The following is a 20,686-nucleotide window of genomic DNA, read 5'->3' on the forward strand; positions in this document are numbered from 1 at the left end:
GAGGTGTAATGTCTTTAAGCGAGGTCTTAATTGATTTGGCTTCATGTGGTCCACTGCCAACATTTTTAGACACAGTAAACATATTGGTCTTTCCTCGTCTCCCACTGTATTGAAAACTAAGTCAAACGCTATATACATTTTGTCATATTCCTTTGTCTTATCTCTTCATATCTCCAGTGCTCTTTGCTGTGTGCGCTTCTTTGATTCAAAAATAGTACTCTGAAAATGAGAGCGCCACTGCCACCCATTGAGTGGATGTGCAATTTCACTTTCTTCTAGTGCCGCAAAAAAGTATGTTCCCCAAGGTGACATGCCCCCCTCCCCCCCAATCTTGTGGAAGTGGGGAACACACCACTAATGTTCCTACTGAAAGTCTGACTTGCATCAGAGTTAGCATAACATTAAACTGTGTGAACCTGCCAACCTGCAAAACTCGAGTAGGAAGTTGCTTAGAGAGAAGTGTCCTGTATGTTTTCTACTGTTAACGTTAAATTAACTGTGAGAAATGTAGTGAACCGAGGTTTACACCTTCTCTCCAATTTTACGTTTTGTTTTATTTATGTGGTCTTAAAGCAGCCCACAGGATCTTTCATTTTTTGGGTGAGTTTGGCAAAAGCAGTAGTGTTTTATCTGAAGGACAGCTCGATTTTTATTTATTTTTGTTACTCCCTGAGAAAGAACTTTTTTCAGTTATATTTAATGTCTTTATTTAGTCATTGTTGAGTGGTCTTAAGACAAATGTTTATTTATTTTTAAATTCCTGGATAGTATTTTTTGTGTATGTTAATAAAATTTAAATTGTGTTCAAATAATGCAATTTATATTTGCTCATAAAAGTTTTCAGTGTTTCTTTAGTAGTTTTTGAAAACAAAGGTTTGAATTGAATGGTGTAGGCTATAGCCGGGTTGCCTGGCTCTGCCAGACTATTCTCCCTGTATTTTTCAAACACTGAGAGAAATAGTCTGGGAACCATCCCATCAACGGCCTTTCGAGCAAGTACAAAATCAATCGACAAATCAGATTCGTTTATTTGCGTGACGTGTTCTTCACGAGCAACGTCACTCTTGCGCGTCGAAAATCGTCTCTTCAACAACACAGATGGTGAACGGGAGAGCCGAGAATATGTTCCAATCCACGGTAAAATCAGTTTTAAATTACCAAAAACACATCGACACGAGTCATTGACAACAGTCTGTCTCGCGCTAGCCATGTCAAATAAACTCCGCTCTCTTCGTATGTTTACTTCCGCGCGCAAGTCCCTCGTCCTGCCCTCGCCATTTTACTAACGTCACGTCTGCCCGTCGCTGATTGGTCCACTCCGCTGTCTGTTTGCTGTGGCTTGCTCCGCCCTGGAAATTGTATCCGCGGAATGGTGGCCAGACTCAATAGCTGGAACAGCGGTGAGTCTGGTGTACCAGGCATGGACTGCATCTAGCAATGATTATGTCACGAATCACGGTATTTTGTATCTCTATGTGTATGTGATTTCTCTGATGGCTTTTACGATGGTAAAGCTTTCAGCATAAAGTACAATCCAACAGTTAAATTTATAATATGACCGTTTAATGGCACCAGCAATTTTTCTGTATGTGCCTAATTCTGTGTCATTACTGCCATCATAAAATCTTAAATGTTTCATTGGCTTAAGAGCAATATAACTTTAATGTGGTTGTGTCTGTGTGGGGTGTGCATGTGTACGAGCATGTATTAAAAAATGTTCTTTAAAAAAAAAAAAAAAAAAAAAAAACTGAAACCTTGAAGTAAACACTTGTGTTGAGTAATTATGTCACAGCAGCCATTACCAATAAGTTGTCTGTTTGAAGTGTACTGTTCAAGCTGTAAGTCATTTGTGTTACAACGACATGTTTGCACAGTCGTCGTATTGATTTTATTGTTGTACATTTTTCAAGTCAAACAAGCTGTTATAAATGTTCACACATGAATTCTTAGTGTTTACAAGAAATTTTTATATACTCAATGTTTAGACTGCATGTACAATTGTTAAATTGAAAGCTGGTAAATAAATTTATGAGAAACGGTTAATTTGTATTTCATGCATTGATTCAGATTTTCAAATTATTTAAAAGTCCGCTGGGGCAAATTTATCATCACCGAGTTAAATCTGCTCAATTTACCGTGATACGTACTTAAGGCCATATTGCCCAGCCCTAGTGTAGGCTGAACCAATACACATCAAAATTAGTGTAAGTCAATACAGATTTTGCATTGATCATTATGAATTTCCCGTCCCCAGCAAAAAGTGTGCATGCAGATTATGCCATATCGTCCCTACCAATGTTGTGACCAAACCTGTGCCCTTGTGAACATATGACAGAAACGATGTCGCATTTTCATTTCGTCAGATGAAAACTGGCATTTGTCTCGTTATGTTCTAGTGTTCCAAGCCACATTTTTAGCGCGTCATCGTCTCATCGTCGTCACGAAAGAATTGTTTCTTGACGAAATATTTTCGTTAATTGTCATTATTGATGAAATTAACACTTGTAGTAAGTGGCACCACTGTCCAGCCATTGCTAACACCGTATTGGCCCAAACATAAGACGACCCCCTCTTTTTCAAGACTCAAGTTCGAAAAAAGACTTTTTGAACACCAAATTATTTTTTATACAGAAAGTAATTACAGTACATCCAAAACAAATGATTATAACAATATATTTGAGAGAAAAAGCATGTTATTTTGACTCATTCAAATCTTAATATCTGAACATTTGAATATGTAAACTAAAGTGCAATCACATTCGTAAATGAATGGCTTCTGGTTTTTGAATTGTAAATAAACCAATCTATTGTGATAAAACAACAAAATTGCAATAACTGCATTAACCATCAAAGTGAAGTCTAACTGTAACTGTAGTCTTGAAACAAATCTGAATAAGAAAAAACATTGCAATAAAATAATGAAAGTAGCTGAGATCTATCATGACAGAACATCGCTTCAATGATATCTGGCGCCATCTAGCGCTGTGCTTCAATGATATCTGGCGCCATCTAGCGTCGTGAATGGGTGTACTGTCTAGACCGCGAATATAAGACGACCCCCTCTTTTTCAGGCTTATTTCAATGCAAAAAACACAGTCTTATATCCAGGCCAATACGGTATTTATAGCCACCATAATATAAAATCCAACACTTCCAGTCATTCTTATCAGCAATAACTCTACCAATCTGAAATAAAGAAAAGTGGCAACCTCACATTCTTCCTAACACTTACAAGCTCATATTTACAGACACTCACTTAAGCAGCTGAATGGGTTGACCCCTTCAACAGTGACTTCATTGTACAGTTTATGCCAAACAGACTGTAGGCCCCTCCCTCGTAATTCTTTACTTTAGTCTTTCTGACCAACTGGAAAAACAGAGAGGGGAGTGGCCATTTTCGTTGCTGTGTGTATGTGAAAGAGAGTGAGAGAAGCTCTGTTTTTACAGCTCTGACGGGTTCAAAGGTCTCCAGAATAGACAGCTCTCTGTAGTAGGCATGGCTGATTTAGCAATAGAGAGTTGTCTGCGTGTGTGCGTGTGTCCGTGCATGTGGTGTGAGAGCGAACAAATGGGCAGGGGGGAGAAAATACAAACTCTTACTGCTGACTCGATATTTTATCAACTACACACACGCACACAGACATAGCCCCCGACAGAAACAGTTGAGAAACAGGCCCCATAGTATATTTTTTTCACTGTTTCTAGCAGCTGTTTTCAATTTGTCTGTACACTGAGAGCAACAATGTTAGCAATAAAAGTCGGTGTCTAACATCTGAACACATTTCAATATGATACCGCATCACTTCTCCTCATCAGTAAACCTTGAGAGTCCAGAGGATAATTAAACCTTGGAAAGCAAGCCGTGTTAATTTCATGGACTAATACTTTTCAAGGCAGTTGACTTGTTAGCATGGCGCCTCGCAATACTGAGATGAAGAGTTCCTTCCTGGACCATGGCTTTAATGTATTGAGTAAGCATGTACACCTAGTGCAGTGCTTCTTAATTGTTTTCTGTCAGATAATGCTCAATTTCTCCCTGAAAATGATTGCAATTACAAATGCTTGAGTAGTAATATCTTTATTTGTTTTGCTAGCAATGAAAAAAAAATACAAAAGAGAATGGGGAAAAAAATTATCATTTTACTAGGGCTGTCATATGATTAAAATTTTTAATCGAGTTAATTACAGCTTAAAAATTAATAGTAATTAATCGCAATTAATCGCAATTCAAACCATCTATAAAATATGCCATTATTGTTGGAATGGAAAGATAAGACACAAGATGGATATATACATTCAACATAGGGTACATAGGGACTGTATTTGTTTATTATAACAATAAATCAACAAGATGGCATTAACATTATTAACATTCTGTTAAAGCGATCCATGGATAGAAAGACTTGTAGTCTTAAAAGATAAATGTTAGTACAAGTTATAGAAATTTTATATTAAAACCCCTCTCAATGTTTTCGTTTTAATAAAATTTGTAAAAATTTTGATCAAAAAATAAACTAGTAGCCTGCCGTTGTTGATGTCAATAATTACTTACACAGTGCTCATGGGTGCTGAAGCCTATAAAATCAGTCGCACCCAAGCGCCAGCAGAGGGCGGCAAAACTCCATAAAACACAATTAACATGTGGGCATTTCACTGTACTGTCATTTAAATCTGAGCGGGGCATGTGCGTTAATTGCGTCAAATATTTTAACGTGATTAATTTAAAAAATTAATTACCGCCCGTTACCGCGATAATTTTGACAGCCCTACATTTTACACAAAACTCCAAAAATGGGCTGGACAAAAGTATTGGCACCCTCAGCCTAATACTTGGTAGCACAACCTTTAGACAAAATAACTGCGAACAACCGCTTCCGGTATCACTCCCAGCCATTTTCACCGGTGCAACCCCCTTCACTCCCGGCCGTTTTACTGGATTTTGACTGATTTTGCAAGGCCCACAGAAAATTCTGTTCTCTTGCTATATAAACATGGACCCACCAAAAAAAAGATTAGACTCTTTTCTTTCAGCAGGAAAAGTTACTTCATATCTTTTCAATTATTTAGAAATCAGCATTAGAAAATAGCATAGTTTGAGCAATTTTCCAATTTCTGATGAAAAAACAGAGAAATGGAGCTTTTAGTGAAAGCATACATTTCAAACATAACTGACTTTAACACAGCTATTTTTTTCTTAAGTTACATCCCAAACATCTGAATAATGTTTTCCTTTTACAAAACAAGATAAAAAACAAGACAAATAGAGCTTTTGATAGCAAAGTAACAATTTATTTACACATAACTAACTGAGAGGTGACGCTGTTGTGGCCCCTACAGCCGGGGTAAACTTTTCCCTCATTGCCGCCTGTCTCATAAAGATTTTTTTTTAGTCTTTCTTTTGTGGTGACCACTGCCTCGTGGCAGAGTTCGCCTGGGGAACTTGTGTTCTTGGGGGAGGGCTGGTTTGGCCGTGCGCGTTTCCGTACGAGACACTGAAGGGTGCGGGGGACGCGAGCGGCCGAGCACGGCGGCGCGGGCTCTGCTCAGCGAGCAGCACGGACTCAATGGCATCGTCCGCTGCACTGGTGGTCCCGGTCCTTCTGCTCGGTCATCCAGCGCCTGGCATCCTGGGCGTCCTCCCGGTTGTTCTGCTCGGTCGTCCTTTGCCTGGCATCCCGGACGTCCATTCCGTCGATTTCCGCCGTTCGTTCCATCAAATCGGGTTGTGGTTCTTACCAAATGCGCTACTGCCCTCCAGTGGCCAGTTTTATTGCTTTAAATTGATTTTCAGCTTTGTGCTTTGGAGCTAAGTTGAATCAGAACCCAGACATGTCTTTTGTGGAACAGCCCCCCCCCCGTAAAATACGGCTTTGGGACACTGAAACAATTAAAAATAGAACATATTTATGCGTTTTTGGGAGCAAATGAGTTAATGAGTTTCTTACAATGCTCTGCTGGAATTTTAGACCATTCTTTGGCCAACTGCTCCAGGTCTCTGAGATTTGAAGGGTGCCTTCTCCAAACTGCCATTTTCAGATGTCTACACAGGTGTTCTATAGTATTCAGGTCTGGACTCATTGCTAGCCACTTTAGAAGTCTCCAGTAGGATACTTTCTTTCAAATCATTTTCTAGTGCTTTTTGAAGTGTGTTTTGGGTCATTGTCCTGCTGGAAGACCCATGACCTCTGAAGGAGAGCCAGCTTTCTCACACTGGGCCCTACATTATGCTGCAAAATTTGTGAGTAGTCTTCAGACTTCATAATGCCATGCACATGGTCAAGCAATCCAGTGCCAGAGGCAGGAAAGCAACCCCACAACATCAGGGAACCTCCGGCATGTTTGACTGTGGGGAACGTGTTCTTGTCTTTGAAGGCCTTGTTTTTTTCCTGTAAACTCTATGTCCACTCGCTGTTTAAGAAGAGTGCACAACATCCTGCGGGACCAGCACCATCTTGCTCTCCACCTTTTCCACCTGCTGCCCTTAGGGAGAAGGTACATGTCCATACAGGCCAGAACATCAAGACTGGCCAACAGTCTGTATCAACAGGCTGTGAGGCTAGTGAACTCTGCCCCTCTCCCCACTCTGCCCCCCCTCTTACCGACAATAATCCACATCCACCAACAACAATAACTCTGAGCTGGTTTGCATTCTTGCAGTATGTCACTACTCTCTACTACGTCCTCCCTGACCCTTACCCATTGGTTGACAACCAGTATACTTGATTAACTGATCTGGTTTTTGCACTGATTTATAACTGTTTTTATCAGGTATATGTTGCTCTCAACTTTAACACTGACATGACTTTATGCTGGTGTTGAATCTTTGTTTTACTTATGTCCAATACCGTGTCAATGTTTACACTTGGTACTTGGGTTTTGCACTTTATCAACTTATCTGTATGGATACTTCAAACTAAGTTTCGTTGTCCTTTTGTAATAATGACAATTGATATGCTGAATCTCTGAATCTGAATATCAGAATCTGATGCCTTTTACCAAAAAGCTCTACTTCTGTCTCATCTGACCAGAGAACATTATTCCAAAACGTTTTTTGCTTTCTCAGGTATGTTTTGGCAAACTCCAGCTTGGCTTTTCTATGTCTCTGGGTCAGAAGTGGGGTCTTCCTGGGTATCCTACCATTGAGTCCCTTTTCATTCAGATGGCGACGGATAGTAAGGGTTTACACTGTTGTACCCTCGGACTGCAAGACAGCTTGAACTTGTTTGGATGTTAGTCGAGGTTCTTTATCCACCGTCCGCATAATCTTTCGTTGAAATCTCTAGTCAATTTTTCTTTTACGTCCACATTTAGGGAGGTTAGCCACAGTGCCGTGGGCTTTACACTTATTGATGACGCTGCACACGGTAGACACAGAAACATCAGGTCTTTGGAGATCGACTTGTAGCCTTGAAATTTGCCCATGCTTCCTCACAATTTTGCTTCTCAAGTTCTCAGACAGTTCTTTGGTCTTCTTTCTTTTCTCCATGTTCAATGTGGTATACACAAGGGCACTGGACAGAGGTTGAGTCGACTTTAATCCATTTTAACTGGCTGCAAGTGTGATTTAGTTATTGCCACCACCTGTTATGTGCCATAGGTAAGTACCAGGTGCTGTTAATTACACAAATTAGAGAAGCATCACATGATTTTTCAATGGGTGCCAATACTTTTTTCCGGCCCATTTTTGGAGTTTTGTGTAAAAATGATAAAGATTTATTAATTTTTTTCCCATTCTCTTTTGTGTTTTTTCATTGCAAGCAAAATAGATTACCGGTACTACTAAAGCGTTTGTAATTACAATCATTTTCTGGGAGAAATTGAGCATTATCTGACAGAATTGCAGGGGTGCTAATACTTTTGGCCAGCACTGTAAATGATGATTGCTGATACTTGTAGAAAAACCCTGATTTTAGAAACACATACAAAACAGACTTGAAGAAAAGCAACTTTCTGCAAAATATATATAACTGACTTTTTTTTCCCCCAATCATATTCTGACCAGTAAAATATTCATCTTCTAAAATAAATTGAGGCACACAATCTGTCATGGCTCGGAATTATAACTGGATCAGACTGGGTTCATTTCACAACAACACAATGTACAAGTGCACACGATATACGCATACGATACTGAACTCCATGAGGCTACATTCCAGTGTGCTATTTTAAGTGTGTATGCTGGTTTTAATTTAGAGTTGAACAAAGCTGAGAAAGTAGAACACTGCAGAGGGAAAGACACTTGAGGCTGAAATGAAAGCCAGACGTCGCTTAATCTGTTCTTCCTGCCAGTTGCATTCTGCTGGCCCTTTCTTGAGTCCTACAGCTTTGCGTTATCATAAGAATTGCCATAAAATTGAAATATTGTTTTACAAATATGACTTGGCTCTTATGGCGATTTACACAGGACCGCTTTTATTTGTATCCATCCATTTTTTACATGCGCGAAACATCTTTGAATGTCTGAAGGAAAAGTGTGTTTTGATAGCATGATGTGTCCTTTTAAATTGACAACTCAAACAAGCAATGCTAAATGTCGATGAGTACTGATTAAAGCCAAGAAAAGACCACTCTTTCGCAGTACTTGTAGACGAGGAAGTATTATACAAGTTGTCCTTTATAGTATTTCTTGGTTGGGGAATGACCTAGAAAGTCAAGTGCAGGTAGTACTAGGCGTGTGCCGGTATGAGATTCTGACAGTATGAAAACCTTAAGTGAAAATGTATCACTGTATTGCAATTACAGCTCTAAAATGAGATATCTTTTTTTTTTTTTTTTTTTTTTTTTTTAAAGGAACATAACAATTGGAACATAAGTATCAAAATACATTAAAAAGTAACAAAAAATAACCGAAATATTCTAAATAAAATTAAATTAAATGCAGTCCTTTAGGTGAGCCTAAACCCACAGCCACAGCTCAACGTTATTACCGTCAGAAAAAACCTGAATTATTTTCCATCAAAGCAACGTGTCTGGATGTGTATCACGTTTATATTATACCCACACAATCCCGTCGACCGGGAGGGGCTACCGGGTATGTTGTCCCGGGCCTCAGGAACATAGAGGCCCCTGAATCACCTTTAATTTATTTTACCTTACATTCACATATTTCTTTTATTTAAATTAGGGCTATCAAACGATTAACATTTTTAATCAAGTTAATCACAGCTTAAAAATTAATTAATCGTAATTAATCGCAATTCAAACCAGCTCTAAAATATGCCCTATTTTTCTGTAAATTATTGTTGGGGTGGAAAGATAAGACACAAGACGGACATAAACATTCAACATACTATACATACAGTGGGGAGAACAAGTATTTGATACACTGCCAATGGGTTTGGCAGTGTATCAAATACTTGTTCTCCCCACTGTAAGTACTGTATTTGTTTATTATAACAATAAATCCACAAGATGGCATTAAGATTATTAACATTCTTTCTGTTAAAGGGATCCACGGAAAGAAAGACTTGTAGTCCTTAAAAGATAAATGTGAGTACAAATTATAGTAATTTTATATTAAAACCCCTCTGTATGTTTTTTGTGAGTACAAATTATAGTAATTTTATATTAAAACCCCTCTGAATGTTTTCGTTTGAATAAAATTTGTAAAATTTTCAATCAAAAAATAAACTAATAACTCCCCATTGTTGACATCGCCGAGCGGTGACGTCACAGCCGTCCTTCCACTGTGTCTTTAACTACGTAAGGTAGTGATTGAAATATAACACCAACACCAACCAACCAACACCAACACCACAAGGTGTCAAGGGCGAGTTTTAAATTAGTTTCGAGATCAGGCCAAGTTTTTCTAGTGCGTTTTGCCCCTTGACTGACACCGTAGTTTCCAGGTTCATTGTACCTTACGTTCATTTGAGTGTTGACTTCACAATGTACGAGACTTCTTGATAGTTTGCATATTGTGACTAAATGTTGCCATCTAGCGTATCTGTTGTGCTAAATGAAATGTTTGAATAGAGTTTGACCAAAGTCTAAGTTTTATGTGTATTTTGTATAGCTATTTTGATTGGGAATGCCAGTTCTCTTTGCATTGAGCGCTTTTCTTTTTGTGAAAATTATTTTTTTTGAGAGATAGGACTATTATTTTTGTGGTGCTTTCAGTAAATATACTGTAGCAACTTAACTGTTCCCCCCAAATGCATGATGGGAAGTTGGGCAACCATGACTGTCAGTGGTGGCTGCAAATGGTATATGTTCTGTGTTGTGATCATTTGAGCGTGTTAAGAAAAAGATCATCGCCCGTCTCTTTTCACCACGTTGCTCGCCACAATAATTATGATTGTTGTGAAACAGTTGCCAAAGCTTATGCTAATACATGGCGCGGTCCCAATGAATGTCATCGTTCACTCACTTTTCTCTGCCTCTTAGCGCTCAATGTACAAAAAAACGGTGCCATTGTACTCTGTTTGCGGCAATGCATGAGTGGGTCATTCCACGCATTTGTTAAATGCGTTAAATATTTTGACGTAAATAATTTTAAAAAATTAATTACCGCCCGTTAACGCGATAAATTTGACAGCACTAGTGAAAAGTACTGCGTATGTTGTCATCCTATAATGGTCTCTTGTCCCCGGGCCTCGGCAAGTCTGTTGACAGCCCTGTACTCACACACTTTCTCAACACAGTTGCCAGAAAGGAAAAAACACCACGTTTTACCACCACTAGACACACTAAACACGCTGAAGTTAACTCTCATAGCTGGTGGGAAAAGTTCATGAAAGTGTTCACTAACGTTTAAGTTTGTATATATGCAAAATCACATTGGAGGTATTGCCTCCTCAGCAGCCACCCTCCACAAACATGTTTTACATGTTGGTTGGCCCCCGTCCTCTAAGCCGCGGCCATCTGTAACTTTTCTGTAGCCGAAGTATTCCAATACCAGCAATATCGTTTTCTTTCATGGGGGAAAAGTTCGGGAGTTTCACCTCCTCCAGCCATTATGTAGCACAGCTGACTCATTGACACTGAGCAACAACTCGGTGGGGAGGGTTGAGCCTTGCAGCTGCAAGCAAGGGAATTTCTCCCTGCATTTTTGGGACATGAAAAAATAGTCAATACCTTAGGGATGATATGACGGAAAATTTTGGCGTGTTTGAAACCATGACGTTTTCATACCACGATATACCTTGACAATGCAAACAATGATTTGCACGTTGGCAGACTATTTCAGAAGTTTGATAATTTTTGTTCAGATGGTAATATTGTTTGGCTGTGGCTGTGGGTTTACGCTTTCCTAAAGGACTGCATTTAATTTCATCTTATTGAGAATATTTTGTTATTTTTAAATTTATTTTAATTTAACATTATACTTATGTTCCAATTTGCGAATATGTTTTGAAAATTAGAACTCCTGTTCAATGGAGAAAAGTTTTTCTTTTTTTAAACCCAGATATCTCAAAGTACCGGTAGCACATTTTAGAGCTGTAATTGCAATCCTGTGATACCGTGATATTTTGACTAAAGGTTATCATACCGTCCGAATATCATACCGACACATGACTATTATGTAGAATAATGAGGAAAAACGTAACGACTGGTGTCGCCCAAAGAAGTGGAGTAAGAGTAGCGTTTCCTCTTCACAAATCTATTCAAGTAAAAGTAAAAAGTATGGCTTTTGTTTCTCTGGGAGCAAAGTAAAGTAGAGTAGAACTAGTTTAGAAGTAAAATTTCATCAAAAGTTACTTGAGTGAATGTAACTGTAACATTACTACCCTCCACTGGTTGTGACTATGGTGTTTTGCATCAAGGGTGTAGGTTTGCCAAGGGACGGTAGGGACAAAACACTAGCAACTTTTCAGGAATCTCAAATTGTCCCCACCAACTTTTAAGCAACCTTATTTGCGTTATATAATGACTTCAGTTATATAGGTCATTTAGATTGTCTTCCCATATGTTTTATTTGTTGTAATTGACACCACCATTATTAAGTGAATTATTTTCATTATGTTCAGACTTACAAGTAACGCTTTTCTACTTTTCACTTGCTGAATGTGCCGGTCCATTTAGAAGTTTTTTTTTTTTTGCTAAACACATATTTGATTGGCTGAGGACCCCCAACACACACATTAGATATATATATTTTTTTTTTCATCCAGCAGCAGCCACTGTAAGAAATGTAAAAATACTTCAGTGTTGTGGAAGTGGAGAACACACCACTAATTTTGCTACTGAAAGCCTGACCTGCATCAGAGTTAGTATAACAAACTTTGTGAACTTGCTAACCTGCAAAACTTGAATAGGAAGCGGCTAAGAGAGAAATGTCCTCCTCTATGTGTTTCCTACTCTTAACATTAAATTAACTGTGAGAAATGTAGTGAACCGAGGTTTACCCCCTCCTCCTCAATTTTACTTTTTATTTTATTTGTGGTCTAAATGCAGCCCACAGGAACTTTCATATTTTTTGTTGAGTTTGGCTGTGCTTGTTGACAAAAGCTGTAGTGTTTTACCTGAAGGTCGGCTCCATTTTTATTTTTGTTATTCCTTCTCAAAGAAGTTTTTTCAGCTGTATTTAATTTCCTTATTTAGACAATGTTGAGCAGTCTTAAAACAAATGTTTATTTTTAGATGATTAACAAGCTTATATTTATTGTGTATGTTAATATAATTTAAGTGATGTTCAAATAATTCAATTTAACTTTGCTCATAAAATCTGTACATTTTTTGCTGGAAATTTTCATAATATTTCTTTAGTAGTTTTTGAAAACAAAGGTTTGAATTGAACGGTGTAGGTTGAACCTATACACATAAAAGTTAGTATAAGTCAATATAGATTTATTTTGAATTCATCATTATGAATGTCCCGTCCCCAGCAAAAAGTGTGCATGCGGGTTATGCCATATTGACCCTACCAATATTGAGACCAAACCTACGCCCTTGCTTTGCATAAAATGAAGCAGTGAAAGCAATTATATTGTCATTTAGATATGAACTCTGTTCCATATGTGTGCTTTAACATGCTCATGTTTTGTTCATTTTCAGGACGAGGTAGACAGTCAGAGTCCAATATTAAGAGATAATCCTCAGCTCCACGAGGAATTGAAGGGCTGGCTTAAAGACCAGAAAGTTCAGGAAATTTTTATGCAAGGTAAGTATGTGAACTCTGTGTATTCATAAAACATTTGTGCCTCACAATATGTTTTTTTTTTTTTTTTTAACGTTTGTTTAAAACTATTGTTCACACCTCGTTTCCTTCAGGTCCCTATTCATTGAATGGCTACCGTGTACGTGTGTATAGACAAGACTCGGCCACCCAGTGGTTCACAGGCATCATTACACATCACGACCTCTTTAGCCGAAACATGGTCGTTATGAATGACCAGGTACGTACACATATCTGTTTTTTTTCTATACCGCATAGCATTTCTACGATTCAATGAATTGCATTGGGTGTTACAGTCTTAGAGATGAACAATTTATCAAAAACACAAAACATTTGAGCCGGTATTTCACATTTCTCATTTTCTTTTCAGGTGCTCGAGCCTCAGAATGTGGATCCTTCCATGATCCAGATGACCTTTCTTGATGACGTGGTTCACTCTCTACTGAAAGGAGAAAATATAGGCATTACCTCGAGACGAAGGTCGCGATCCAGTCAGAACAACAATTCTGCCCATGTGAGTATACCCACCCAAATTCACAGTTGTTTATTGATAGTAGCTTTGCACGTAATGCAAAAGCTTACTTAACTTTTTGTTCCTGTATTCCTACTTTGTTTACATGCTAAAGATGGTAGGGGGAAGACCCGGCGGGACCACTGGCAACTCTCAGGTATCTTACCCACAACCATCCCAAATAACTTCATGAACAAACTTTTGAACAAATTTTGACTTCCTTTGGGAGTTACACCATTTTTACTGATGATTTTATTTTTCTCCTGTCGTTCCACTTTACGATAAGGTTTGGTCTTCAACATGATTCTGTTGCCAATTTATTTAATGGTCCTTTAGTCTGATTTGAGCAATAGAGATTATGTGTTACTTTGGTATGGAGGACCGAATGGAATAGAATGAAATATACTGTGTAAATGCATCTTTAAATGAGTATTTAAATGTGTCATTAATTTATTAGAATAGGAATTAAATAAATAAAAGTGTCATTAAATGTGTAATTAATTCATAAAAATTTAATGTTTAAAAAAAAAAAACTTAATTTCACTATTTAATTAATTATTTCATGGACATGTGTTGCAGCACTTCATGAATGTATTTTATCTGTCAAACTCAACCATCAAAATCAGTGGATGGGACTAACACCTGATTGGTTCCCCAGCATATCAAGCCAAGACGGGTCGACTTTAGAAAAACAATCGGTGCAGAGCCAGTAAACTAGGAGTGCAACCTAGATGTTTTATTTATTTATTTATCATCGATTAATCGGATAAATGTCACTTTTCAATTACCTTCTCAATCTAACTTGAAGTTTTTTTTTCGGCAAGTAACAATGAAGACAAAATGTATGACTATTTCCTACAAAAATAATCTTTTATTACAGCTTCCTGATTTAACTGTAGTATACTACTGTACTGTTTTAAGTACATTAAAAACTTGTTTTTAATAAAGGTACTGAGTATAAAACATAAAAATAATTTCTTAGTACATAATTCAGACCACACAAGTCCTATTCCTTCACGTAAAAAACAAGTGCTGCTGATTGTCATTTTTTATCCTTGTGGTCAAAGTGCTGATATATATTGAGTCAATGACTCACTTATTTTCTTTAAACAAACTAAACAACAAAATCTAATAAGGAGGGGCAGACTGTAATCAATCAGTTTTCTTTATCAAACAGTTGTTCATCAATACAATACGAATCCAATTTCAAAGCACACTCTCTTGTTTGACAATTTGCAGTTTGAGTGGGAGTTTGTGTTGAAAGGAGACTTTAAGCTGTTATATGAATGGGTTTATGTGTGTGGTTTCTTTATAAAATTTTCTTTATAAAAAGAAATGAGACAACTTTACTATCTAACAGTAACTCAAGTGCTAATATGCTTCTCCAAAACACAATACAAACTAGGGCTGCAGCTATCGATTTTAGTAGTCAATTAATTGATGAACTAGTTTGTTCGAATGATCGAGTAGTCGGATAAGGAACATAAAAAAATTGAAATACCTGAGCTGAGCCTCAATATGATATTAAAAGATAAATAAATAAGAATCTAAGTACAACAAAAGAACAATTGGCTAACTTACATAGCAAAAGTCCGCTAGCCTAAATGCTACAAAATGCTAACTTTTTTTTTTTTTTTTTTAACAATGCTCCTAACAAATGGTTCAAAGACATATTCCCACAAAACGGCTGAATTTACCTATAAACTAATGAATGCATTAAAAAAATATTTAGCTCAAACAAAAACTTAGCTCATGTTGGTCTTAACAGGGAGCTTAACAGGGAGCAGCTGGATTCAGCCATGTGAAATGAGTTATGTCATATTCACTGTTTCCACTAGAGGGCAGTTTATCCACCAAAATCAATAAAAGTAAATGCAAACACTTTCAAAACAAACCATCACAACCCCAATTTAATTAAACGAATACTCGAAGCGCCAAAATTTAATTCAAATCTTTTTTTCTAATCGAATTAGTCGAGTTTTTTTGATTGATTGATTGATTTTTATTTTGAGCAATAACAACAAAAAACAACTTAATTGACTAATCGTTGCAGCACCATCATCGCTGACTAGCTTAGTGCTCCGGGCTAAGTAGTAACGTCTAATCAAAATACAATACAATACAACTCTCTCTTTCTTGCTCTAATCACTGGTGCCCACAGCCTCACATTACACACAAACAAGGACCCTAACGTGGCTGCACATAGCTGCCGGCAAAATCGATTATCAAATTAATTGGCAACTAATTTAGTCATTGATTTAATTTATTAGTTGTTGCAGCCTGACTGTAAACATATTCTGACACACTAGGTGGCGCTTCCTTTACTCTGGTCAAACAAGTAGAGGACGAGTCACAGCAAGTTTTGCTCATAGATTCATGAAGTGCTGCAACAAAGAGACAAAATGACACCAACAACAATAAACTCAGCTTTGCACACAACATGTTCTTTGTCAGCAGATCCCGCTTCCACGTAATCGGCAAGGACTTTCTCAAAAAGTTACTCAAGTAAACGTAACGGAGTAAATGTAACACGTTGCTACCCACCTCTGCTTGCCCGTGATTTTTAGTTGCACAGGGAAGTCGGGAAGAGGTTAACTTCGTGCCAGGGTAATTATTGCCATGTAAAGCACACACAGTGAGTGACATTGTGACAAATGACTTGCTCCTCGTAAATGATTGGCAATATTGCGTGAACAGTGACTAATGATCAGTGCAGGTTTGTCAAGGTGTTTGATGAAAGTGCAAAAAGTACAGTTCAGTATTATAAGAACATGAAGAGGCTTTTTAATACAGTATGTCACTTGTAAGATTTAGTCATAAGGATATTTGCTGGTTTCTGTTTTAGACTAGAAGCACAATGTGAAGGCTTATCAGGCTCAACATAAATATTTCCAGTTTAAAGGGATCCACGTACATAAAGACTTGTAGATCAAAAGATAAATGTTAGAATGAGTTGAAATACTTTGATATTAAAACCCCTCTTGATGTTTTAATTAAAGAACATTAATGAGCAGAACAGCACTGTCGATATTCCACAAAATGAGCAGCAAAAGCAAAATGAACAGGAAAGACGGGATGAGACGAGAGTAGGACAAAAGTGGTAGTGTACATGTGGGAAGTTTGTTTAGTGACAATGGAGCAGGAGATTGTTTGCTGTCAAGAACTCCAGTTTTTGTTTGCAGATCTTCACGATAAGCTCTTGTGTGATCAAATTTATTCCAATATAATTATGGCGATTTTTAGCATCCAGAGCTGTCGTGTGCCTTACATTTGATTGGGATATACAGGTAGTCCCTGGGTTCCGACATAATCGACTTATGCAATTTCGGCTTTACAACGAAGGAGTCTATTTGTGCCATTTTGTGTCCAGTCATTTTTTTTTTCCTGTACCTCACAGTATCTTATTTTTTTACTTTTGTCTTCACTAAGTGAAGTTGTTGAGTTTGACAGACATCAAACAAGGCAATTGTGCTTTTTGAAGCTTTTGACTTCCTTCACCTTTAACAATTTGCAAAGCTTCAACACACATATGTATAATTATGTTCAAAACGACATGCATTTTAAAAATAAAAAACTTGAAACAAAACAATTGGTGTTCAAACGTCCATCTAGTCTGATCAGTATGTAAATTTAATAGATTAAATTAGCCTAAATTGCCTAACAAAAGTCCGCTAGCTTAAATGCTACAAATGCAAACGTATCTACAATACTCATAGAAAATCGCTCACACATAATTCAACAAACTGTAGCTGTAAACTTAATTACAAATGCATACACGAACATACTAGTATATTAGCTGAAACAACTTATAGCCTTTTATGGGTCAAACCAGAGTGCAACTGTCCTTTCTCCATGTCAGATGACTTTGCTTGTCAGACATACAGTCCATCCAGACCCAACACAGCCAGTAGAGGGCAGTGTATACATCATTAAAACAAAATACTATATTTTTTGACTTTTTGGATAGTTGTTTTGTATGGGTACTTAACGGGTTGATTCTGATTTATGCGTAAATTTGGGTTCCGTCGCCAGCGTAGGAACAGAACTTGTTCGTAACCTGTACAGTGAAACACAGTAGTTTGATTATTTTTGCAAGTAGCCCGTGCATCACAGCACATGAAAACTTTGATGCAGTTTGCCTCAACCAAAACGTCCTATTGGCTCCGCCTCCATGACCGAGACAGTGCCGCCTTACCCAATGGAAACCAGGTCACCAACCATCCTTGTCACATAAAAGTGCTGTACAGATTGATGATTGTCCTGCCGGTGTTCTCAGATTTTGCTCCCTTATCAGATGTTGCTCCCGAAGCTTTAGTGGCAGTGAATAAGCACTCTTTCGGTTGGACTCTCAATATTATCTAAAGGTGCTAAATAAACAAGTTAGATCATAAACATACAGTACATGTGCAACATGGATACGGCGTAAATAAATGCTTAAGACGGATAAGCGACACGGAAAACGAATGAATGAACATATTAAACTTTTGTTAAAAGTTTGATTGCTGGCTGTTAGTATCATTTTCTGCCCAACAGAATATAATAACCCCTTATTTTGCACATTGAGATATAAGAGGACTGTCGTGTACATTATTTGTACTCAAAGCACGTGCAACACATTGTGAGCACAGGTGATTCTCTTTTTATTCAACTCCGCACTGTCTCTGCATCCAGGTAACGTTCAAGACCACACTGGTTAGCAACATTAACTCACACCACAAGGACCATGTTATTATTTTCTACATCGATAATGTGTGTACTGTTTATCGATCTATTAGCTGCAATCAGTAACTCCTCAGTAAGTCCTTAGATTAAAACCAACAAACGGTCCGTGAAGGCGGAAGCAAGGTTGGCGTGGGTTTACTGAACACAAACACAACAAAACACGATCGCGAAAAGGGAGGGGGAAAAAAGAGGTTTGTGACAGCAGGTCGGGATCAGTAAAAAAACCTGAGGGAAAACCGCGGTCAGAGGCAAAGTGCCATATAAGCTGGGCAAAAACAAATAACGCACTCAAATACCTGGACAAGGTACAGTAGATGATTCCCAGAACGAGGGCGGCCGATGAACAAAAAAAAAAAAAAACAAGGCAAGGATGGAAATAGCAACGAAGGGATCGAGAATACAAATAGTCAAATGGCAGCAAGTCAATATCTTGGCTACCTGCCTAGGATCGGTTTAAAGACACTGCAGATTAGCTGGAATTGGATGCAAGTACGATGTAGGGAACTCATCCCACAGCTCTGTAACAAAGCAATCTGACCATAAGAAGAATGTGACAAAATTATGTGAGTCGTCATACCAGCTTTGCTAGTATCGAGCACAGCTATTCCCCCGGTTGCCCCCAAGGGCATCATCAGCCCTTGCATGCATTGTGAACGTAAAACATGGCGCCCTTTGTAGGTCAAAACATGTACTAAATGTTATAGATTTTTAGTCAAAGGCAATATTTTAAGTGTTTCTAATAAAATATTTTAGTACAAGAGAACAATTGTGGCTTATTAGAGCCTTCAAGTCTATTCCTCGTGGTAATATTGATTATGTCTGAGCCCTGCGTTTTCTAACGAAGGATGTTTCCCACGCTTTCATCCTCACAGAGTCATTATACGCGAGCCCAAGCCAACAGCCCCCGTCCAATCATGACATCATCAGGGCCCAACCCAAAGGGTTCACAAGGGACGCTGGCCTCCCAACAGCAAAGTCAATCACTGCAAAGCCAGCAAACATCCAGCCAATCGCACCATTCTCCCAGTGGCAACGTGCGGGACCAGAGAGAACAGCGCATCTCTCGCTCATCCCGGAGAAAAGGATCCGATAGCAGCATTGCAGAGGAGGACCGGGACAGGAGAGAAGAAACTGGCAACAAAGGTGAGGCCCTCGTCTTTGACCACTCTAGTCGCTATAGGGCTGGGGTGTCCAAACCAGTCCTCAAGGGCCGCTGTGGGTCCTGGTTTTTGTTCCTACCGATCAAGAAAACACCATTTACCCTATGAGGTTTCTGCTAAAACAGGCAGCACCTGAATAGTCAACTGATTACACTTGTAGGGCACCACATTGGTTCAAGTAGGTGAAGTGGACAGTTCATCTGGCACTAAGCTGTAAACAGGTGGGAAGACGCCATTTGCACTGTCAACTGTATGATTGGCAGTTTGGAACAAGCACCGTAATATTGATGCTGCATTAACGTATTGTTGGAGTTAACTATAAAATTAATTTCTTGTTACATGGTGTCTATAAAACGCGTCAAACAGTCACTCAACTTGTGATGTATCGATGGAGCATTAAAATAGGTTACTCTTCTTTGTAACAACATTGTTTTTATCCCACATTACAACATTACAACACATCAGAACAATTTTCCAACTTGGGAACTCAGATCTCCTGACGTACTTGAAGGCAGCATATCTCCCGAAGGTGCTTTGCGGAAGTATCAACTCATTTACGTATTACAGCCAAAGTTACGTGCATAAATAACTATATTAAAGCGCCTGTGATGGCAAAAAAAATACGATCATATTTTGAGACTATTCGACTATATACAACAATTTGGCAAAACGCAGATGATGAGAAATTTTCTTTTTTAATCTGCCGTTTAGACCCGCCTGTCATTATAGCACTCTAGCGTCCCCATCTTGATGATGACGTTGGCAGGGTCACAATTTCATCTGATTTAGAATTCAGCCCATTGAGGTGGGAAGATTCAGAATGAGGAAAATGTGACGAAAAGAGCAGCAAAATGTCATTGTTTCAGTCTACTCCAATATTTTTACAGGATATTCTTTTTATTGCTTGTTTGAGTGGTCTATTGTTTGACAACGCCCAGTCGTCAGTTTGGTATCAGGGTCATTTGACGCCTTTCTGGTCTTTCTTTATAGCCCAAAAAACCCGGAACTGTGATAATACAGTGAGGACAGCTGCGGCTTATAGTCCAGTGGGGGTGAACAAACGCTGTGTCAAATTTCAAATGTTCGTGTCATTTGGTCGGTGGCGGCTTATCGTCAGGTGCGCCTTATAGACCCTACCCACGTGACGTCACAACTCCTTCCTCCTGACTGGTGCTG

The 20,686-nt window shown here is 38.4% G+C and overlaps 1 protein-coding gene across 2 annotated transcripts in view; it reads left to right on the top strand.

Annotated features, from left to right (window-relative positions):
* The window catches only part of jmjd1cb (jumonji domain containing 1Cb), a 238,873-nt gene that overhangs the window by 158,092 nt on the left and 60,095 nt on the right, over positions 1-20,686 (top strand). For both annotated transcript variants that reach the window (XM_057825761.1, XM_057825762.1), the window contains 5 exons: positions 12,997-13,102; positions 13,213-13,337; positions 13,488-13,631; positions 13,744-13,785; positions 19,223-19,493. In XM_057825761.1, the coding sequence (XP_057681744.1) occupies positions 12,997-13,102; positions 13,213-13,337; positions 13,488-13,631; positions 13,744-13,785; positions 19,223-19,493 (688 nt within the window). The remainder of the gene's footprint in view (positions 1-12,996; positions 13,103-13,212; positions 13,338-13,487; positions 13,632-13,743; positions 13,786-19,222; positions 19,494-20,686) is intronic.

The sequence above is a fragment of the Corythoichthys intestinalis genome, chromosome 21, assembly GCF_030265065.1.
Source record: "Corythoichthys intestinalis isolate RoL2023-P3 chromosome 21, ASM3026506v1, whole genome shotgun sequence".
Classification (NCBI taxonomy): Eukaryota; Metazoa; Chordata; class Actinopteri; order Syngnathiformes; family Syngnathidae; genus Corythoichthys; species Corythoichthys intestinalis.